An 18,844-nucleotide genomic window follows, 5' to 3' on the forward strand; every position below is an offset into this window, starting at 1 on the left:
ATTCCCAAGTTTGATCTCCTTGTTATATGTAACTTTTTTACCTCCTCTGATTATTTTACTGTTAAACGGTTGATAAGAATGTTTACCCCTTGTTCCATGTAAACCGATTTGATATGACACCCGTCATGAAGGTCGGTATATAAAAGAATTTTAAAAATAAAATAAATAAATAAATAAGGCTCCTACCTCCACACCAATACAATTATGGAGAAGATATTTAATGGAGGTACTTGATATTCCAGAGGCGGCTTTGCCCATAATCTCTAAAATATTCTATTTGCCTTCTATGAAAAAATCTTTAGAAATTAAGGTGGATGGAAAATTACATTTAACAGAACTTCAGCAAAGACAACCATTATCAGATGATATAATAAATGTGTCAGAAATTTTGGAGAAATCAGTAGAGAATTGTGTAACACCAGCAACCTTGATAGTTTCATTTATGTTAGAGTCTGATAGGGACTGGATTTTTAAAAGATATTTCCTTAATAGATCTAAAGTTTTTCTTGGCTGTAAAGTCCAGCTTTTTCCAGACTTAGCGCCTTCAACTCAGAAATGGAGGAAGGAGTTCCTATTATTAAAGACTCATGTGTTGCAAATGGGGATTTAAATTCCTGTGTAAGTGTATTTTAAAAAGTGAAGGTAACACTTATGTCTTTATCCAACCTAGTCAGTTGGCACTATTTATTGCAAATAGAGCAAAACTCATTGGAACTTCCATGCCAGGAACCACAAAATAAAGCTCTTAAGTTGGGAACTTACTCTCCCTTAAAGGAATAATATCCCTTAAGTTAGCAAAAAGAAAGTCTTGCTTTTGACTATTGTTTGTTGGAATTTGGTATTCTGGATCCTCAAATTGTGGGCTAAATAATGCAAGTTTTTCTTCTCTTTTTTCCTATATGTACTATCATAAGTATATATAAAATTTACTTGTACCATGATTGGGGCCAAGGATTTAAGGTCTATAACAAGTATAAATATAATTCCCTGTACGTACCTGGATTAGTCCAGACTCCTGGGTTTTGCCCCCCCTCTAGCAGATGGAGACAGAAGTTTACAAACAAAACTCTGCCTTATCTAGGCTGGTGCAACTTACAGTCTGGCAGTATTCTTCTGTCTCCTAGCAGGTGGAGAGGGTGCAAAACCTACAATCTGTGCTGAAGCTATCAGTTCTGCGTATCTGTTGCAGGGTAGGTCTTTACCAGTGGGTCTCAAGGCACATTCTACGCGTTCCCAGGCTGCGTCCTGGTCGGAATGCAACCATATATCCTCAGAGGAGATTTGTAGGGCAGCGACATGGAAGTCCTTGCATATGTTCGCCAGGTATTATCGCCTGGATGTTAAGGCTCCAGGCAGCGGGGATTTTGGGCACATAGAGATTTATCCTAGTATTTCATAAAATGTGTGGTGTACATGTTGGTATGTTTGAAAATTTACAATGCAAGCAAACGCTTCTGTTCTCTACCTATTTTATAAACATGCATGTGTATATTTTAGGCATTAAAAAAACCCTGATTTATATGAGGAGCCAGTTATTTTACAAAGTGTAAGTGTATAACATTTTGAAGCTACCTGCTTGCATGCATACTTTAAATCACCATTTTGCCGAAACCTGTGCCAATTCACCCAGTCTATCTTCAGTTCACCTAGACCCTCTAACACTTCACCCTGAATCCTCACCAGTTCATCCAAAACTCCCACCTAAAAACTGCAGACAACAAATGTTTGATTTAATTTGTGGCAGTCAATTGGCAGATATAAAAGTGCACAAATAAGTTCAGTAATATATACACATATATCATAACAAAAGAGCAACTACTGTGCGTACTATAGAAGCAAGCCCTGGAATATCCCTAATCAGTCCCTTTTTTTCTGCCAGTAAAATGTACGTGTGAAATGGAAAATATGCATGTACTCTCAATCTTTACAAAATAACATATGCAAAAGTAAATTCTACTTATGTTTGTTTATGCTATTTTTACTTGCAAAACACTTTTTAAAATTTGCTCCATAATAATTTATAGCATTTTAGGTAATATAAACAATTATTATTCTCAGCAAAATATGACATACCAGAGCTGCCATGGCCCAGCCAGTCTTGTTGTAGATGAATTCCAAGTTATTTCTCCTCAGGTACAGCAACCCACCAACCAGTGATACTAAAAGAGCTAATGCAATGGTGCCTGAGTAATTTGGAGGTCTAAATACCCTAATCTGTGAAACAATTGAAAAAGAGAAAAAAAGTAGTTAGCTTGGAAATTTAAAGAAAATAAAACTGCAGATATGCTACTGAAACAGATATGCTACTGAAACAGAAAAGAAAGCAATACCAAAAAAAGAAAGCAAAAACACTACAATACAGAAATACAATATAACATAATCATTAAAATTAACGAAACAAAGCTACAACTATACCTTAAATAAGTCCATCTCCCATGACAAAAAAAATAAATCATATAAGTAAGAGCCTGAACAAACAAGAAAAAAAATTATAATAATTACATGAGGCCTATAAAATCATCTCAGTTTAGAATGTAAAGCCTGTTGCTGAATTATTGTTTATTGTAAACCGAGGTGATGTTCTTAACATGCCGCGGTATATAAAAAAAAATTTCTAAAATAAATTTCTAAAAATCTCATTAACCAAAAATGAGAAGTGCATAGCCAGAGTATGAGAATGGAGAGAAACAAGAACAAGGGGCTATAAAATCTCCAGGGCTCCCCCCTCCTTATCCATCTCTGACATGCTAGGTCAAATGCTTCTTGGCATAAATATGTCATATTTTATTTATTTATTTGTTTATTTATAACTTTTCTATACTGTCACTAAGATATATACCATCGCAACGGTTTACATATAGGCACTTAAATATTGAAACCACATGGATAAGGAAGGTTTAGAGGGGGAACTCTATTGAAGTGCAAGAAGGCACCTCACAGCTACTAACATGTGAACCACCAAAGAAGGGCACTTAGGGCCTCATTTTCCAAGCAGTTTACCGCGTGCGATAAATTTGCGCTAACAGCCGTTAACGCGATTTGCGAATGAGTAATTTGGTATTCAGGGGGCGGAGTTGGGGCAGAGCATATGTAAAGCGGGAACCAGTTTATCGTGTGTGGCGAAACAGCCGCAGTGTTAGCGCGGCTAATAACTACAACCCTTCAATTTGTGTTATGGAGTGCGCTACGGGCCAGTAAGGGGTTATCGCGGTCCACGATATGTCCGGACAGCCTGTTGCAAGGAGAGGGAGAGGGAGGGGGAGGGGGAGAGAGACTGGCCATAATGTCATGGCCCATAGGTAGGTATTTGTATCCCTATGGTAGGCCCACCTAGTAACTCGAGGTGGGGATTAGATAAGAGTGTAGGGGGTTAGGGGCCACTTTGACATTGTACATGACACCTACGAACAGAACAGTGGTCTCTTGTGAAGTTTTGATGGCCTTTAGAGTGAGGAAACTCACTCCAAGATGAGATTTGGGCAATGTTCTCTCAACCTAGCTTGATGTTACCCAGGTAGAGAGTCCATCAAGCTAGGTTGAGAGAACCTTGCCCAAATCTCATCTTGGAGTGAGCTTCCTCACTCCAAAGGTCATCAAATCTTCTCTCTCTCTCTCTCACACAGCCTAATGCAATTGAAAGAGGTGTAGTTAAAATCGGCGTTACGGCTGTGCGATAGCTCTTCGCAGACAGGCTAACCCAGCCCACTCTCCACCCCTAACTCCTCCTATTTTCTGAATTTGCATCGCACCATACGATATGGTGCGATCACATGCGTTAAACACGTTTTTGCATGCAGTAAGGGCCTATCGCATGTGGTAACGGGGCTTTTCGCATGCGATAAGCCCTTAATGCATGCGAAAATGCCTTATCACATTTTGATAAATGACCCCCTAAGTTTGTACCTGAGGCAATGGAGGGTAAAGTGACTTGCCCAAGGTCACAATGAGTGACAGTGGGACTCGAACCCTGGTCTCCTGGTTCATAGCCCACTGCTCTAACCACTAGGCAATTCCTCCTCCCTGTAATTAAAAACATTTGTACCCATTCTCCTTAGTAGATACAGAAATTGAATTTCCTAAGAAAAATATCTGCCCACCTTCCTGCTAATTTAAAAACCGAGATCCCTTTCCCACTAGCTCATAATTGAATCTATTAAGGGAGAACTCCAGCCCATTAACATCCTATCAATGATGGTTATCATGCTTTTATTAGCAGGAGAATTTAAAACTAATTTTTAAAAATCTGTAAGCCCTCTACCACCAAGAGTTTTGAATGGGTCTCGAAGTGCCTAGTCCTTCAGTTGCAGATATTGCAAAACAGGGATATTAACTACATGAAACTTCTCCTGAAGACCCTCCAACAAAGTGAACGAGTTACCATTAAAAAGTTGTCCCATGATTTGAAGACTACCAGCATACCACAATGGAAAGGTTGCCTTATTAAAGGGAGTCAGGAGGTCCAGATTGTTCCAGGGGAGTGAAAGAGAAAAAGAAAAGAAAGAAAGGTTCATATGAGAGGAAATCCTATAGCGCTTTGTCAAAACTGAAGAAATGAAAGGATGAGAGACAAGAATGCACTTTCTTAAGGAATTGGAGGCCTGTAAGTAAACAGAAAATGCTTCTCCTGGGCTGATTCTCTTTCCATAGGCATCCAGTGCTTGCCTAGGAAGTTGTTCATCCAAAACACAATGTTCTTCAACAGAGTTACCCAATAATAGACCCTGAAATCAGGGAGCCCCAATTCTCACTTACCCATAGGATCAACTAAATCCTGGAACCGTACTCTAGGCTTCCTGCCCTGCCAGACAAAGACAGAGGTCAGTTTTTGGAGTTTCATGAAAAAAGTGACAGGAACCTGAACAGGCAGCATATCAAACCTAAATAGGAACTGAGGAAAGACATTCATTTTAATGGTAGTGTTGTGCCCGTCGGTCGCAGACAGCTGCGCCTTCTCTGTCTCACCTCTTTTCTTTCTTTCCTCTCCTCTGGGCAAGATGGCTGCCTCTGCCTCTCCTCTCCGACCTCTTCGGCGTCCCCGGACAGGCATGGGTGATTGCATTCACCATTCTTACACTGAGGTCACCTAGGGTACGCGCGCGCGCGCGTGTCATCCTCCCCTTTGAATGCATCATGGCGGGAACCTCGGGGGTGTCCCCACTGCATGACATCACTACCTCCAGGTACTTAGCCTCTGATCTCCAATCCAGCTATGAGTTAGCAAGGATTCCACTCCAGTTAATTTCGACTTCATTCAGAGGTGTTCCACTCTGAGTTCTCGCTCCTACAACCCTCCGGGATTACGCTGGCTATACTAGGGTGTTCCAGCAAGGTCGCTCAAGGCACCCACTCCTCGGGGGTCTTGCTTCACTCCTGTCTACTCTCCAGGTTACACATCTTCATCAGGACCCTAGGTACCCGCTCCCTGGGGGCCTTGCTGCCTGTCTACTTCTTGGGTCAACCTGCTTCTACAAAGGACATCTTGGCTCCGGCGCTCCGGGCCTTGCATCATCTCTACCTTCTCGCTGCGGAGGTCACCTCTCCTACAGCTACCAGCCTTCGTGAGTACTTTCACTCTTCAGTCTCTCTGCCTTGTCTCACCACAGAATAGATTCTCGGCGTACTCCGCTCCATGGACCACTACCAGATCTACTATCACTGACAATGTCAACTGTGACTGGGTTCTCAGCCTACCCCGCTCTGCGGACCACTACCGGACCCCTCACTTCCCAGCTTCTGGTGAGACTTTCTCTGCACTTGATATAACACAGGGCCTGGACTGAACTTTATCATCTGAGACATACTCCATTGGCTGAGGAGCACTGTCCGCCACGCGGGCATTGCCTACTGCTATATAATAAAGCTTCCATTCTCTCTGTGGTCGTTACTGTAAAGGCAACCTATTGCTGTATTTTCCCCATGGGGCTCCTCCCCGTGGGAGGAGTCATCAATATAGCAACCAAGGATCCACAAACATGTCAAACCCACAACAGGTAGTATCTTACCAAACCACGGAATTTGGAAAGGCTCCCATTCAGTCAAGTCATTGCTCATTTTTCTCAATAGAGGTAAGTAGATCAATTAATAGAGCTTATCCAACTTAAGTAGGATCACTACCCCAAGATATTTAATAGAATCCTTGTTCCACTTGAAAGAATATAAGATCTCCAAACTTCCCTTGTTAAGGTCCTGTCCATATTTCAAGTATCTCTGTCTTTTTATGTTTAATATCTTTATTGGTTTTTATAAAAGAAGGAATGCAAATGAATGATACAGCACATTTCTCAGTATCTCAATCATAACCTTTACACAGTATAGTAACATAGAGTATAATCATTGGGAAAACATGATCAACCCCATTTAGGAACCTTAAGATAAGGAGCTATATTTGTATTACCTAAGATAATAGAGAAGCAGAAAAGATACTAAAGAGAAGAAGACAGAGGAAAATAAGAAAAGTAAGGATAGTAGAGTAAGAAAAAGAGAAGAAGAAAGAAGAAATCAAAGAAAGGGGAAAAAGAAGAGGTAAGGTTACATTGGTTGGGACAGCAAGGCAAATGTGGCTTAGGAAATGAAAATTGAATAATCTTCCAGTGGCTTCTACACCCTAGACCACATGCCCAGTCAGTTATACTTAACCACCATGGCCTTTTCATATTTATAATACATGCAAACTGAATTCCACCAGAGATGATATGATAAAAGGTTGCTGCATTTCCAATTAGACATTATGTTATGTAGTGCAACATTGAGCAAGAAATCTAATAGTTTTTTCTGAGGAGTCAGCAGATGCAGATGTGGGTTGGAACCTCTTAAAATTACCAGTGAGTATCAAGGCATTTGGGGGACTGATAATATAAATGAGATAGTCTCCCAAATTTTGTGCCAGAACTGGGCGACCTTATCACATGAAAATAACATATGTTCCAAAGTGGCTTTGGGGGACAAACAAGACCAACATTTGTGGTCAGGGGAAAGGCCAACCCTGTGTAGCTTCCATGGGCGTCCATATAGCTCGATGGAGAATGAAATATGAAGTTTGATTTAAGCTAGCAGAAAGAGATATGCATGTGGAGTGAAGCCACAGTCTAGACCATGTATGATCATCTATTAGCAGTCCAATATCTTCCATCTAGACTAGTTGTAAACATTGGTTGGGTGTTTTGGTACGCGTTGTCTTGATAGTTTTATAAAATCTAGAAGCTAAGTGGCCTTTTTCACCATAATCCTGAAAAAAAAGTATTAAATAAGGTATCTGAGCCAAGCAGAAATGTGAAAAATCCTTTGACTGTATAAAGTTACATAGTTGCAACCATTCATAAAAATGAGAAGAGGGGAAATCCCATTTTTGTTGGAAGATCTCAAAGGGGAGTAACCATGAAGTATCAATAACATCTGCTAGGTGCCATATGTTTTTTGATTTCCATGTATACCAGTTAAGAGGGTATCACCCAATTTTAATCGAGGGGTTATGCCACAGTGGTGCCAGTGAAGATAAATGCCAAGAGCACATATTAGCGGGCCTTAAAGTACCAAACTCTTTGAGCGCTCTACTGAGCGACCTGATTATGGGGTTCAGGGCGTGCTGATGTAGGAGATTCATACCTGGAAGGCATGTGGATGGAAATGGAGAAAGTGTGTGTAGCTCCACATCCAACCATCTGGGGCTCTCCTTTTCAAGGTGGCGAGGGACAAAATGATGGTATGCCTGTTGTAGGATAAATGATTGATGATAAGTATAGAGATCAGGAAAATTTACCCCTCCATTCTCCTTTCTCATCTTTAGTTTAGAAAGAGCAATTTTTGGGGCTTTCTTATTCCATAGAAACCGGACTAAGAGATTTTCAGCATGCTTATAAAAATTAGAAGCAAAAAATATGGGCAACATCGAGAGAATATATGTGATTTTTGGAGCAAGCACCATTTTGATTGTTTCCAATCTGCCCCACCACTAAGATGCAAGGGGGACCATTGTAATAACTTTTGGCGAAGCATTTGCAATATCTGAGTTTCGGCATGACTAATAATCTGTTTGGGATCTGGATAGAAAACAATGCCCAAGTATTTTAGCCCTTGTGGAACTTTCCGGATTTGCGAATGGGAAAAATCTATCCTCGAGCCCCAATGATTAAGAGGAAGAAGTTCCGTTTTGTGCCAATTTATTTTGTAACCTGATAAGGAGGAATAAGCGTCTATAAGTTTCAGTAATTGTGGCAGAGATGATTCAGGATTATGGAGAAAGAGGAGCACATCATCTGCATATGCCGACAATATGTATACTTCATGACCAATTTGCAACCCTTCAGTATGAGAATTTTGGCGGATAGCCAATAGTAATCGTTCCAAAGCCAGGTTAAATAACAAAGGTGAAAGGGGACAACCTTGTCACATCCCTTGATGTAATGAAAAGGAAGGTGAGATTCTATTGTTAATATATAAATATGCATTAGGGGAATAAGAGAGGATGCTAATCCAATCAATAAAAGCAGATCCAAAACCAAATTGTTGCAGGGCATAAAAAAGAAAGGACCATTCAACCCTGTCAAAAGCTTTTTCAGCATCTAAAGAGACAGCTATTACTGGGGTGGAAGAGGTGAGAGCTGCCTCATGCGTATGAAGAAAGAGTCGAGTATTATTGGCAATTAAGCGATGTTTGATGAAGCCAGATTGGTCTGGGTGAATTATTGAGGTCGTAACAGAGGCTAGTCTACTAGCTAAAATTTTGGTAAATATTTTAGAATCTGAATTCAAAAGGGAAATAGGTCTATAGTTGCCTATTTGGGTTGGATCTCTACCTGGCTTGGGAAACACCACAACACAAGCTTCGGAGAAGCGAGAGAAAAGAGACAGGTTAACAGTTGCTGCTGAAAAATAAGAATACATGTGAGGAACCAATTCTTTATGTAAAACCTTGTAAAAATCTGCAGATATACCATCTGGTCCCGGTGCTTTACCAGGAGAAAGCTGAACAATAGCTTTGTAAATCTCCTGTACTGTGATAGGTTTGTCCAGTAGTAGAGACTGTTCTATAGTCAATGAAGGATGAACTAGAAGAAAAAAAAGGCGTCAGGGTCCGCTGCTTCAATGGGCATCTCTGATATGTACAGCGTTTGGTAGAAATCTCTGAAGGCCTGTAAAATTTCAGCATCCGTCGTCAACGCTTGATTGGATGGCGATAAAATCTTTACTATTCACTGCTTTTCTTGTTTCTTCTTCAAATAGGATGCTAGAAGGTGACCACATTTATTGTTGGAGGCATAATATGTCGCTTTGGAGTGTAATACTTGTATCTGAACAGTGGCACTTAAGACCTGATTATACCGAAATTTAGCCTTTAGTAACTCGCTCATAGTGGTCTTGTGAGGGTGTGCGATATGTTGCTTTTCCAATCTATCAACTTGCTGATGCAGGGTGTTTAATTCCTCCCTCTGTTTTTTCTGTTTATAGGCAGAGAAACTGATAATATCTCCTCTGATTGTGGCCTTGAATGCTTCCCATAGAGAAGCTTATCAGATATCTCTGCAGGTTGAGCCCTTGGATTCTGGGGGCTGGCAGGACTTAGGCAATGGTCCCATAAGGCAAGGAATAGGAGAGAGTCTGGAGCCAAACTGAGGTCAGAGCAGGCAGCAATCAGAGTGACAATATGTACAGCTAGGTGTTGGGGCAGGCAGCCAGCAAGCATAGTCCAGTTCTATAGCAAGGGTCAGGGACAGGCAGCAAGCAGAAGAGATGTTCAAGTCCAAAACAATGATCAGTTGTAGGTGGCAGGCAGAAGAATGGTTCAGGTCCAGGCAGAGGTTATATCTGAGAAGTCAGTCCAAGTCAGAGGCAGAAAGGAAACAAAGAGCATGGACAGGGAAGGCAGGTAAAGACAGGCAGCTGGATGGGGCAAGGATGAGGCAGGAAAGATGAGTCAAGGATGAGGCAGGAAGTAGGAACACCTGGCTATGAGTCCTGCAAGACCCATTGTTTAAGCATCAGCTAGAAGTCCATAGGGGTTTAAATATCCAGGAGAGATGATGTCATCTATTGATGATGCAGAGAAGTTTCCCGCAGAGGGACCAATATCAGCACACTAAGGGGTAGATTTTCAAACCGCGCGATTTGGCGTACTTTTGCTGGCGCATCAGGCGCCAGCAAAAGTACGCGGGATTTTAGTAGATACGCGCGTAGCCGCGCGTATCCGCTAAAATCCTGGATCGGCGCGCGCAAGGCTATCGATTCCATATAGTCGGCGCGCGCCGAGCCACGCAGCCTACCCCCGTTCCCTCCGAGGCCGCTCCGAAATCGGAGCGGCCTCGGAGGGAACTTTCTTTTGCCCTCCCCTCACCTTCCCCTCCCTTCCCCTACCTAACCCACCCGCCCGGCCCTGTCTAAACCCCCCCTTACCTTTGTCGGGGGATTTACGCCTCCCGGAGGGAGACGTAAATCCCCGCGCACCAGCGGGCCGCTAGCGCGCCGGGACGCGACCTGGGGGCGGGTCCGGAGGGCGCGACCATGCCCCCGGCCCGCCCCTGGCCGTAACCACGCCCCCCGGGCCCGCCCCCGAAACGCTCCCGACACGCCCCGAAAACGCCGCGCGGATCGGGCCCGCCCCCCGACACGCCCCCCTCAGAAAACCCCGGGACTTACGCGAGTCCCGGGGCTCTGCGCGCGCCGGTAGGCCTATGTAAAATAGGTGCACCGGCGCGCAGGGCCCTGCTCGCCTAAATCCGCCCGGATTTAGGCGGATTTAGGCGAGCAGGGCTCTTAAAATCCGCCCCTAAGAGTTCACACATGAACCTAAGTCTGACACAGGGAAGAGGAGAAGTGGTGTCCTGGTGGCATTCCTGCCACTGAGGAGTCTTCTGGCATCTTGCAGTGAGTTGGCTGGTCAAGGGGCTGTCCCATGACTGGCCCATTGTTACAGAACCCTCCTCTTAATCCCCTCCCCAGGGCTCTGGGTTTGGGCTTCTGGGGGAAGCAATAGTGAAAGTCCTTTACCATCTGTGGGGCTTGGAGATTGGACACGGGATCCCAAGAGCTCACCTCGTCATAAATCTCTTCAGGAGATGAGATATTCCATTCAGTTGCAACGTCTGCAAGATTACAATATCTTTTGGACCTCAAATTCAGTGTCCATCTCGGAAATCACCTCCATAGGATTAGAAGGAGATTTCTGAGGAAAGTTTCAACAGCTTCAGAAGTGAAACATGAAAAATGTCATGTATCTTCAACTGGTATGTTATGGTCCCTCCTTGCCAAAGGATGGGAAAAGGTCCAATGAACCTGGATGTGAACTTAATTGAGGGCAATTTGAGTCACTCAGCCAGTCTAGGTCTCCAGGCTTAAATTGAGGTGCTGGTCATCACCTTTTGTCAGCCTGTTTATTGAATTGGCTAGCTGCCAAAGTGAACATTTGATTAGTTATCTGCCAAAGTTCTTTGAAATCTTAGCTCAATGCATTGACTGACGAGCAGGATACTGAGAGTGGGACTGGGAAAAGTATCTAGGGTGCTTGCCATTAACGATCTGAAAGGGTGATGACCTCCTTGGAACTGCCTATGTGGTTGTTAAGGCATATCTCTGCCCATTGAAGGAGATTAGCCCAGTCTTTCTGTTGCTCATTGTCATATGATCTCAGAAAATTTAAAGGATATGGTTAATCTTTTCTGTCTGCCTATTCCTTTGCGGGTGGTATGCCAATATGAAATCAAGAGTAATTCCAAATGTTTTGCAGATGCCTCTCCAAAATTGAGTTGTGATTTGAACTCTCCAGTCTGATAGGATATGAGATGGGAGTCCATGGCGATGAAAGATATGTTGCATAAACAGTTGGGGCAGTTCCAGAGTGGATGGGAGACCAGAGAGAGGTTAGAAGTGATCTACTTTGATCCATATCATGGTATACCCTTTTGAGAGGGGGAGGTCCATAACAAAGTCAGTGGACAAGTGAGTCCAGGATTTCTCGGGAGCTGATAATGGCTGTAACAACCCCCAAAGGCAAACCCCAGAGCTCTTATGCTTGATACAAGTAGAACAGGAGTGCATGTAGCTTTGCACATCAGTCTTCAGCTGGGTCCACTAATACTGACATGAGATGAATTTAAGGGTACTGGTGACTCCGGGATTTCCAGTCAAGTGAGAGTCATAAGCCCATTTGAGTACCTTTTCTTGAAGTCATTTGGGTACAATGGTTTTCCTGGGTGGTACAGGGTAATTATTCGTGCTGGGTCTAAAATATAGCAGGGCCCCCGGTGCGCCAAACAGGTATGTCCCCCCTGGCCATGAGGAAATGGAAAACCCAGCGATAGCAGAGACTCTCCCCGAGATCGTCCGGGGAGGCTCCAAGCAAGAGCAGCGGTGGAGGACCCCAGTAGAAAATATAGGGCCCCGAGTCCCGGATTGGATGAAGCGATTAAATCCCACTTGAAGTGCAGAGACCAACTAAGCCGATAACAACAGAACAAGGTACAGTGTTGGGAGCAGGAACTAGTATGGGCTTGGGGAATGCACACCCCAATACTCTGGGAATTGAACTTAGTCAACCCTGCCCAGAAGCTATGACCATGGAAGGTTTATGGACTGTCCTAAAATCCATAGAATTATCTTTAACTTCTTTATCACAAGTGGAATTAGAAATGAAGAATCAAGTCCGTGTTAATACAAATTTGATATCAACATATAATTTAAAGGTTGAAGATATGGATCAACGAATTTCAGCTATGGAAAAAGTTCAACAGAAATTAGTTCAGAGAGAGTTAACTTATAATAAAAGATTGGAAAATGTGGAAAATGCCTTGAGAGCACATAAGATTAACCACTGGAAAATTTAGAATTCTTAAGTTATTTCCCCTTTGGAACTTTTCAAAATATATGTCCAACAGGAATTAAAATTTCCTGAGTCTGCAATGCCTGTTGTCACAAAAATATATTATCTTCCACAGACAATACAGACAGATCAAGAAGGCTTAATACAACCATCACCATTATTGGATATATCAGAAATTTTGGAACAATCCCAGGAAGTTGAAATTACACAGAGAAGAGCTTTACTAGTATCATTTGCTTTTTTGATGGATCGTAATAATGTGCTGAAGTTATATTTTCACAATAGGCAGTCTTTATTCTTTGGTCGGAAGCTCTGGATGTATCCAGACTTGACTAAATCTACACAGATTAGAAGGAAAACATGTCTATCTATAAGAACTGAAACACTGCAGTTGGGAGCTAAATTTGTTCTCTTGAAGGAGAGAGGAACCTTCAAGGAGCGGAGGCCTGGGACGAGGCAAGGCCCCCGAGGAGCGGGTACCTTTAGGCGTCCTGAGCTGGAAGCAAGCTGGCCCCGAAGGGTAGAACCCGAGAAGCAGGTACCTGGGTCGTCCGAGGAAGGTAACAGGGGCATGATTGGACCACTCTATAGCACTCACTTCAGCTAAACTAAGCAAACCCAAATCCCTTATACCAATACATATAAAATCAATCCTTGGATACGCATTATGAGAAGTGGAGAAAAAGGAATACTTTCTTGAACAGGGATACAAATGTCTCCAAGGGTCTATTAGACCAGGTTCCACATGCAGTTCTCAAAAAATTGAACCTTAAGCCGCAGGTCTTTAGTGATTGGTCCAGTGTTATCTAACCCAGAAGAAAACATCAAATTAAAGTAACACCCCCCCCCCCAATAAACACTCTCCCCTTTGAAAAAAGCAAAAATATCAGCAAAATAGGCCAATATAAAATACTTTGATCAGTTTTTGACAAGTAAACAGAAGCCAGTGTTATGAGGTATTCAGCCATTCTTCCTTTAACAAAACGTCCCCTCAGATCCTTTTACATTTATTTATTGCAAAATGAAAGCACCTAGCAAAACGAATGCCACTTTTCCCTTCTTAACAATATCAGAAACAAAGTAAGAAGAGGTAATATATTTACTACATGAACAAAATTCTCTGTCCCTTTTGAAATGTGTTTCTTGGACAAAATAGGCCATAGCTCTTAGACTAGCAGATTCTTTAAGGAGCAAGCCCCCTTTAGTAGGGGAATTCAGTCCTTTCTCATTTAACGACTATCAGGATAACTTCAAAGGCTGAAGCATGGTAACACAGTAAGAACAAAATCAATATCATGGTCACATTTATCCATCCAATACACATTTGAAATTGTATAACAGGTCACACTATATAGAAACAATGAAGACAGCACAAAAAGTACCCCAACAAAAATCACCCCCCAACAAATCTCAGGGTAATATAGCATCAGAACGAGGAACCATCCAATGGCAATAGCTACCAATCTGATACCCAAAGATGGGAAGGAAAACAATCCTCCCAATCCCAATTTCTCAGTAAGAAACATAGCAAATCCATGACTGAGTCCCAACAGTAAAAAAGAGAGACTGTAAAGAAGGAGAGCAATAGCGACATCCCATAGACTGAAAATAGAAAAACAGAAAAGGAAACTGTTACGCCTGTCGGTCACAGATGGCTGTGACCACTTCTGCTCACCTCTTTCTTTACTTCCCTAACTCCATGGGGAAGATTGGCAGCATCCGCTAGCTACCTACGACCTGCCTACTGCTTCCAGGCCTCCCGGGTAGGCATGGACGCTGCCGACCGCCATCTTGCCAACTGATCTCTCTAGGCATGCCCGCGCGCACACAGGCCGGTCTTATCCATGTCATGGTGGGAACCTCGGGGGAGTCTCTTCCAGATGACGTCAGGACCTGTGGATATTTAAACCGGCTGGCTCTCTCCAAAGACGATTTGGCAAAGAGTGAAATCCTTGCTATTTCCGCCTCGCTTCCTGAGGACCCTGCGTTCAAGTTCCAGTTCCGACATGAATGTCTCAGGTACCCGCTCCTCGGGGGCCTCTCTCTTGTCCTGGCTATCCGCTCCTCAGAGGTCCTGATGCCTGGAACTTTGTCTGCTCTGTTCCGCGGGGCTTCCTGGAACCAACTTGCTCCTTGTGAGTACTCCACCCAGTGGATCACTTTCTACCTACCAAGTGTCTATCGGGTGTCCCCCGCACTGCAGGCCATTATCATCACTACATAGAGCTCTGTCAGTAGCTCCTGTACGGATCTTTACTACACTATAAAGAACCTCACAGGCGTACCCCGCCTTGCGGACCGCTATCAGACCAACCGAGGACCCTCTGTGGGCCCTCTGCGGGCCATTACCATTTCCACCTAGGGCCTTGACTGTGCTCCTCACTCTACGGATCGCTGTCACCTCTTCCGAGAACGTCATCTGCATATCCTACTCTGCAGGTTTTACCATCTTTACCGAGGACATCATTGGTGTACCCCACCCCACGGGCCTCTACCATCTCTTTCAAGGTCTCTTCAGTGTACCCTGCTTCGCGGGCCACTACCATCTCTACAGGAGACCTCTCCGGTATACTTGCTTCACGGACTACTACCAGCACTACAGAGGTATTCCCTCAGGTATTACCTATCCAATCAATCCTGTGTCTCAGGGTCTGTGTGGACTCTATCTCTCTCTCTGGCACCCCTGCTCCACGGGTAGTGCTTCTATCCCTCTAATAGACTCTATTCATTCTGTGAGACCTAGCCTCCCGACAGTGAGGCTCATGGGGCTCCTCCCCATGGGCGGTACCACTTCTCACTTTGGCCCAGGGTTCACACACCTTCTGTCATCACAGAAACCTGACTTCTATTCCCTGGTAAAGCCCTATGAAAACAAGCAGAACATCTGGAATGTATACTCCTTACCAAAATCCTAGCCCCCTAGATCCTTTAAAATGAAAAAAGAAGAGAGGAAGAGAAAAGGGAGAGAAGAAACAAAGAGACAGGAGAAATGAATCTACAGAATCTATCAATGACGCACACAAACCAAAACATACACTCATCCTCCCATAGGAGAAAAGACAACAAATTCAACAGCTAAGATAAAGAAAGAGCAGAAAGTGAAGCATGCCAATAAGATAAATTACATTAGTGCCTTAATCATCATGAAATATATAGAAATTACCATGGCACGTCAGTGATCAGACAGATTTTGATTGGTCCATTTCCCCCATCCAACAGCTTCATGGAGGAGAATCTCAGCTTCTTCCTCTGGACTTGATGATGTTATCTTCTGAGGGAACCCCCAAACATTCCAATTCTGCCAGAGAAGAGGGACCTCTTCTGAGTTTTGATCTTGCTGCCATTCAGTTCAGAATTTCCTTACCATCCTCTAGGTCTGTGTTCCAATAATCTCTACCCTCCCAGGTGAAAAGCAATGCAAAAAGGAAGCTCCATCAGTAATGTATCTCCTTTTCTCTCACAGTAATAAGGGGCTTGAAAGCCTTCCTTTTTTTCCAGAGTGTACGGAGATAAATCCTGATAAAATTTTACCTTTACTCCTTTATACTCCAGACCATCAGCTCCCCTGCTAAGACCGAGGAGGAATTGCTTATCTTCAAAGTAGTGCACATATGCCTCAATGATTCTTAGTAGTCTCTACTCACCAAAGAGAGGTTTACCAACCCTATGTGCTCTATCAGTCTTAACTGAATGCCTCCCAAAGAATGGTTACATGAATGGAAATTTTCATTAAGCAATATAGCAATCTTCACTTCTGTCAAGCTCTGGGATTCCGAGGACTCGTACGTTGTTTCACCACTGACAATTTTCTAAATCAGACTGGCACTCTTATTTCTATGTTTATTTTATTCAGGCATTTCTTACTCTGACAAAAATCATCTGTACAGTCAATCTATTCTTCAGTAAGAATTTCCTTCTGAGTAACCATCTCCTTCATGCCTTTAAGTTCACCTTTAAGGTCATTGATGGCATTACTCACATTGAAGTGAAGCAATTTAATTTCACTGACAAGATCAGAAATGATTGACTTCACCATGGTAATATTTATTTATTTATTTATTTATTAACTTTTATTTACCGACATTCGTGAAGCACATCATGCCGGTTTACAAAGAACTCAGGCGGGAAATACAATGAAACAATGTAACAATATAACAATATAACATTAATAACAGAACCAAAAATCAGAATACAAAAAGAACCAAAAGGGGCAAGGATGGCGGGGGGAGGAAGGGGGAGGGAGCGGTGGGGGAGGGGTTATGGGAAAGAGGGGATGGGGAGCGGGTGGAAAGGCGTATCTAGATGAAGTATACGACAACAGAAACAAAAATGAAATAAAAAATAGAAGAGGGAGACTATGTACAGTTGAAGTATGTACAGGTACATACCAGCTATATCAGGGTTCTACAAAGAACCAGAAGAAGACTTAATCCTTCACCTTTCAGAGGAAGAAATTAGACTGCTTGCAGCCCTATTAAACCTATCAAGAGTAACAGAATATATTTAAAAACTTAACAAAGATATAATTTAAAAAAAAGAGTTACTGTGTATGATGGCTTCTAATCCATTATTGAGGCTCCAGAGAAAAAATGCCAAAGAATATGCCAAAGAACTAGGAAGACAAGATAAGACCAGATCAAAAAGAAACTGCAGATGAAAATAAAATTACAATTCATTCCTTAGATTGCTAAAGTCCCATAGTTCCTACATGATGTCAGCTGAAAGGTATGCATATATCAGAAGACAAAAAAAGCACTTATGCCCACAAAAGAAAAATCAATCCAAACTGCAAAAATGACAGAAGCTGTGTTCACAACATTGGTGAAGTAAAATGCTCTCATCTGGGCTACATGGTTGCCCTCCTTCCACCACCCAAACAGCAGATCTTGCAGTCTGAGTAATTATATCTCCTTGGTGCATTTAAATATAGGAAACTGCTGAACAGCACTTGCCACATTCAGCAGGCCTCCAGGTCGGCCTACTCACTCACTGCAGGCCTTCTGATCCGCCTCCTTCTGTTTCACTTCTGATGCATCTGCAGGCATCATTCCCCCGACTCCTCTCCAGCATCTCCTCTCTGCTCACACCTTAGTATGGCAAATCAAAGGCTCCAAGCAGTTCTCCAGCAGAATAGAGCAGGCTTCACTCTGGCCCCTTAACAACCGTGTGCTTAGCTTGTCGCATGTGTCAGGGCTGTCATTCATTAGCGCTGAAGTGCTTCAGGCCCATTTCCTGCCAGTAGTCCTCCAGGGATCAGACAGCCCAAGCATGACTCACTGAGGCCTGGAGACAGCACAGCCGCATCCAGGGTAAAAACTGAAAGTGGGGATATTCCCATTCAGGGGATCATTACCAAAAATATAATGAGACCAGTATTCAATACATCATTTAGTGGACAAGCAATCCAACTAAAGTTAGTCGAATAATTTATCCTATATATTCAGCAGGATAAACATCTTGTTGACCATACCAGCCTTAAGTTATCTAGGTACCTTACCAGCTATGTCAAATATGCATCTTTAAAAGATATCCAGCTAAGTAGCACTGTCATTAAAGAATAAAATCAAAATACATAAATGGGTCAGCAGGCCAATCCCCTCCCTCCCTCCCAAAATATTTTAGAAAGGCCCTATCGGACCATGCTGTGCTCACCCCTAAAAACTTTAAAATATAGAAAGACCCCATCATAGTGTATTAAAAAGTTATATAACAGCCTATCTCTCCCTTTCCGCCACAAGGATTCAAAGCATCGCAGTGGCACCCCCCCCCCCCCCAAAAAAAAAAAACCTTTTCATTCACTGCCAGAAGCAAGAGACTTTATGATCTGCTCCCAGGACCTCCGGTGCTGCTCTAAGAGAGACAGCTCTGAAAGCATAAGCTTATGTTAAGTTGATGTTTCCAATGCTACAGGATATCTTTAAAGACATCCAGTTAAATAACACATTACCCAGGCATACAAGGCTGAATAACTTTACACCTGCTCAGTAGCAGGTCTAAAGTTATCCAGCTAACCTAGCCAGATATATCTGATAATTA

At 43.0% G+C, this 18,844-nt stretch overlaps 1 protein-coding gene across 3 annotated transcripts in view; it reads right to left on the reverse strand.

Annotated features, from left to right (window-relative positions):
* Positions 1 to 18,844, reverse strand: part of TUSC3 (tumor suppressor candidate 3) — a 248,904-nt gene that overhangs the window by 134,515 nt on the left and 95,545 nt on the right. For all 3 annotated transcript variants that reach the window (XM_029587168.1, XM_029587161.1, XM_029587175.1), the window contains one exon: positions 2,074 to 2,214. In XM_029587168.1, coding sequence (XP_029443028.1) covers positions 2,074 to 2,214 — 141 coding nt within the window. The remainder of the gene's footprint in view (positions 1 to 2,073; positions 2,215 to 18,844) is intronic.

This window comes from Rhinatrema bivittatum, chromosome 1 (assembly GCF_901001135.1).
Source record: "Rhinatrema bivittatum chromosome 1, aRhiBiv1.1, whole genome shotgun sequence".
NCBI lineage: Eukaryota > Metazoa > Chordata > Amphibia > Gymnophiona > Rhinatrematidae > Rhinatrema > Rhinatrema bivittatum.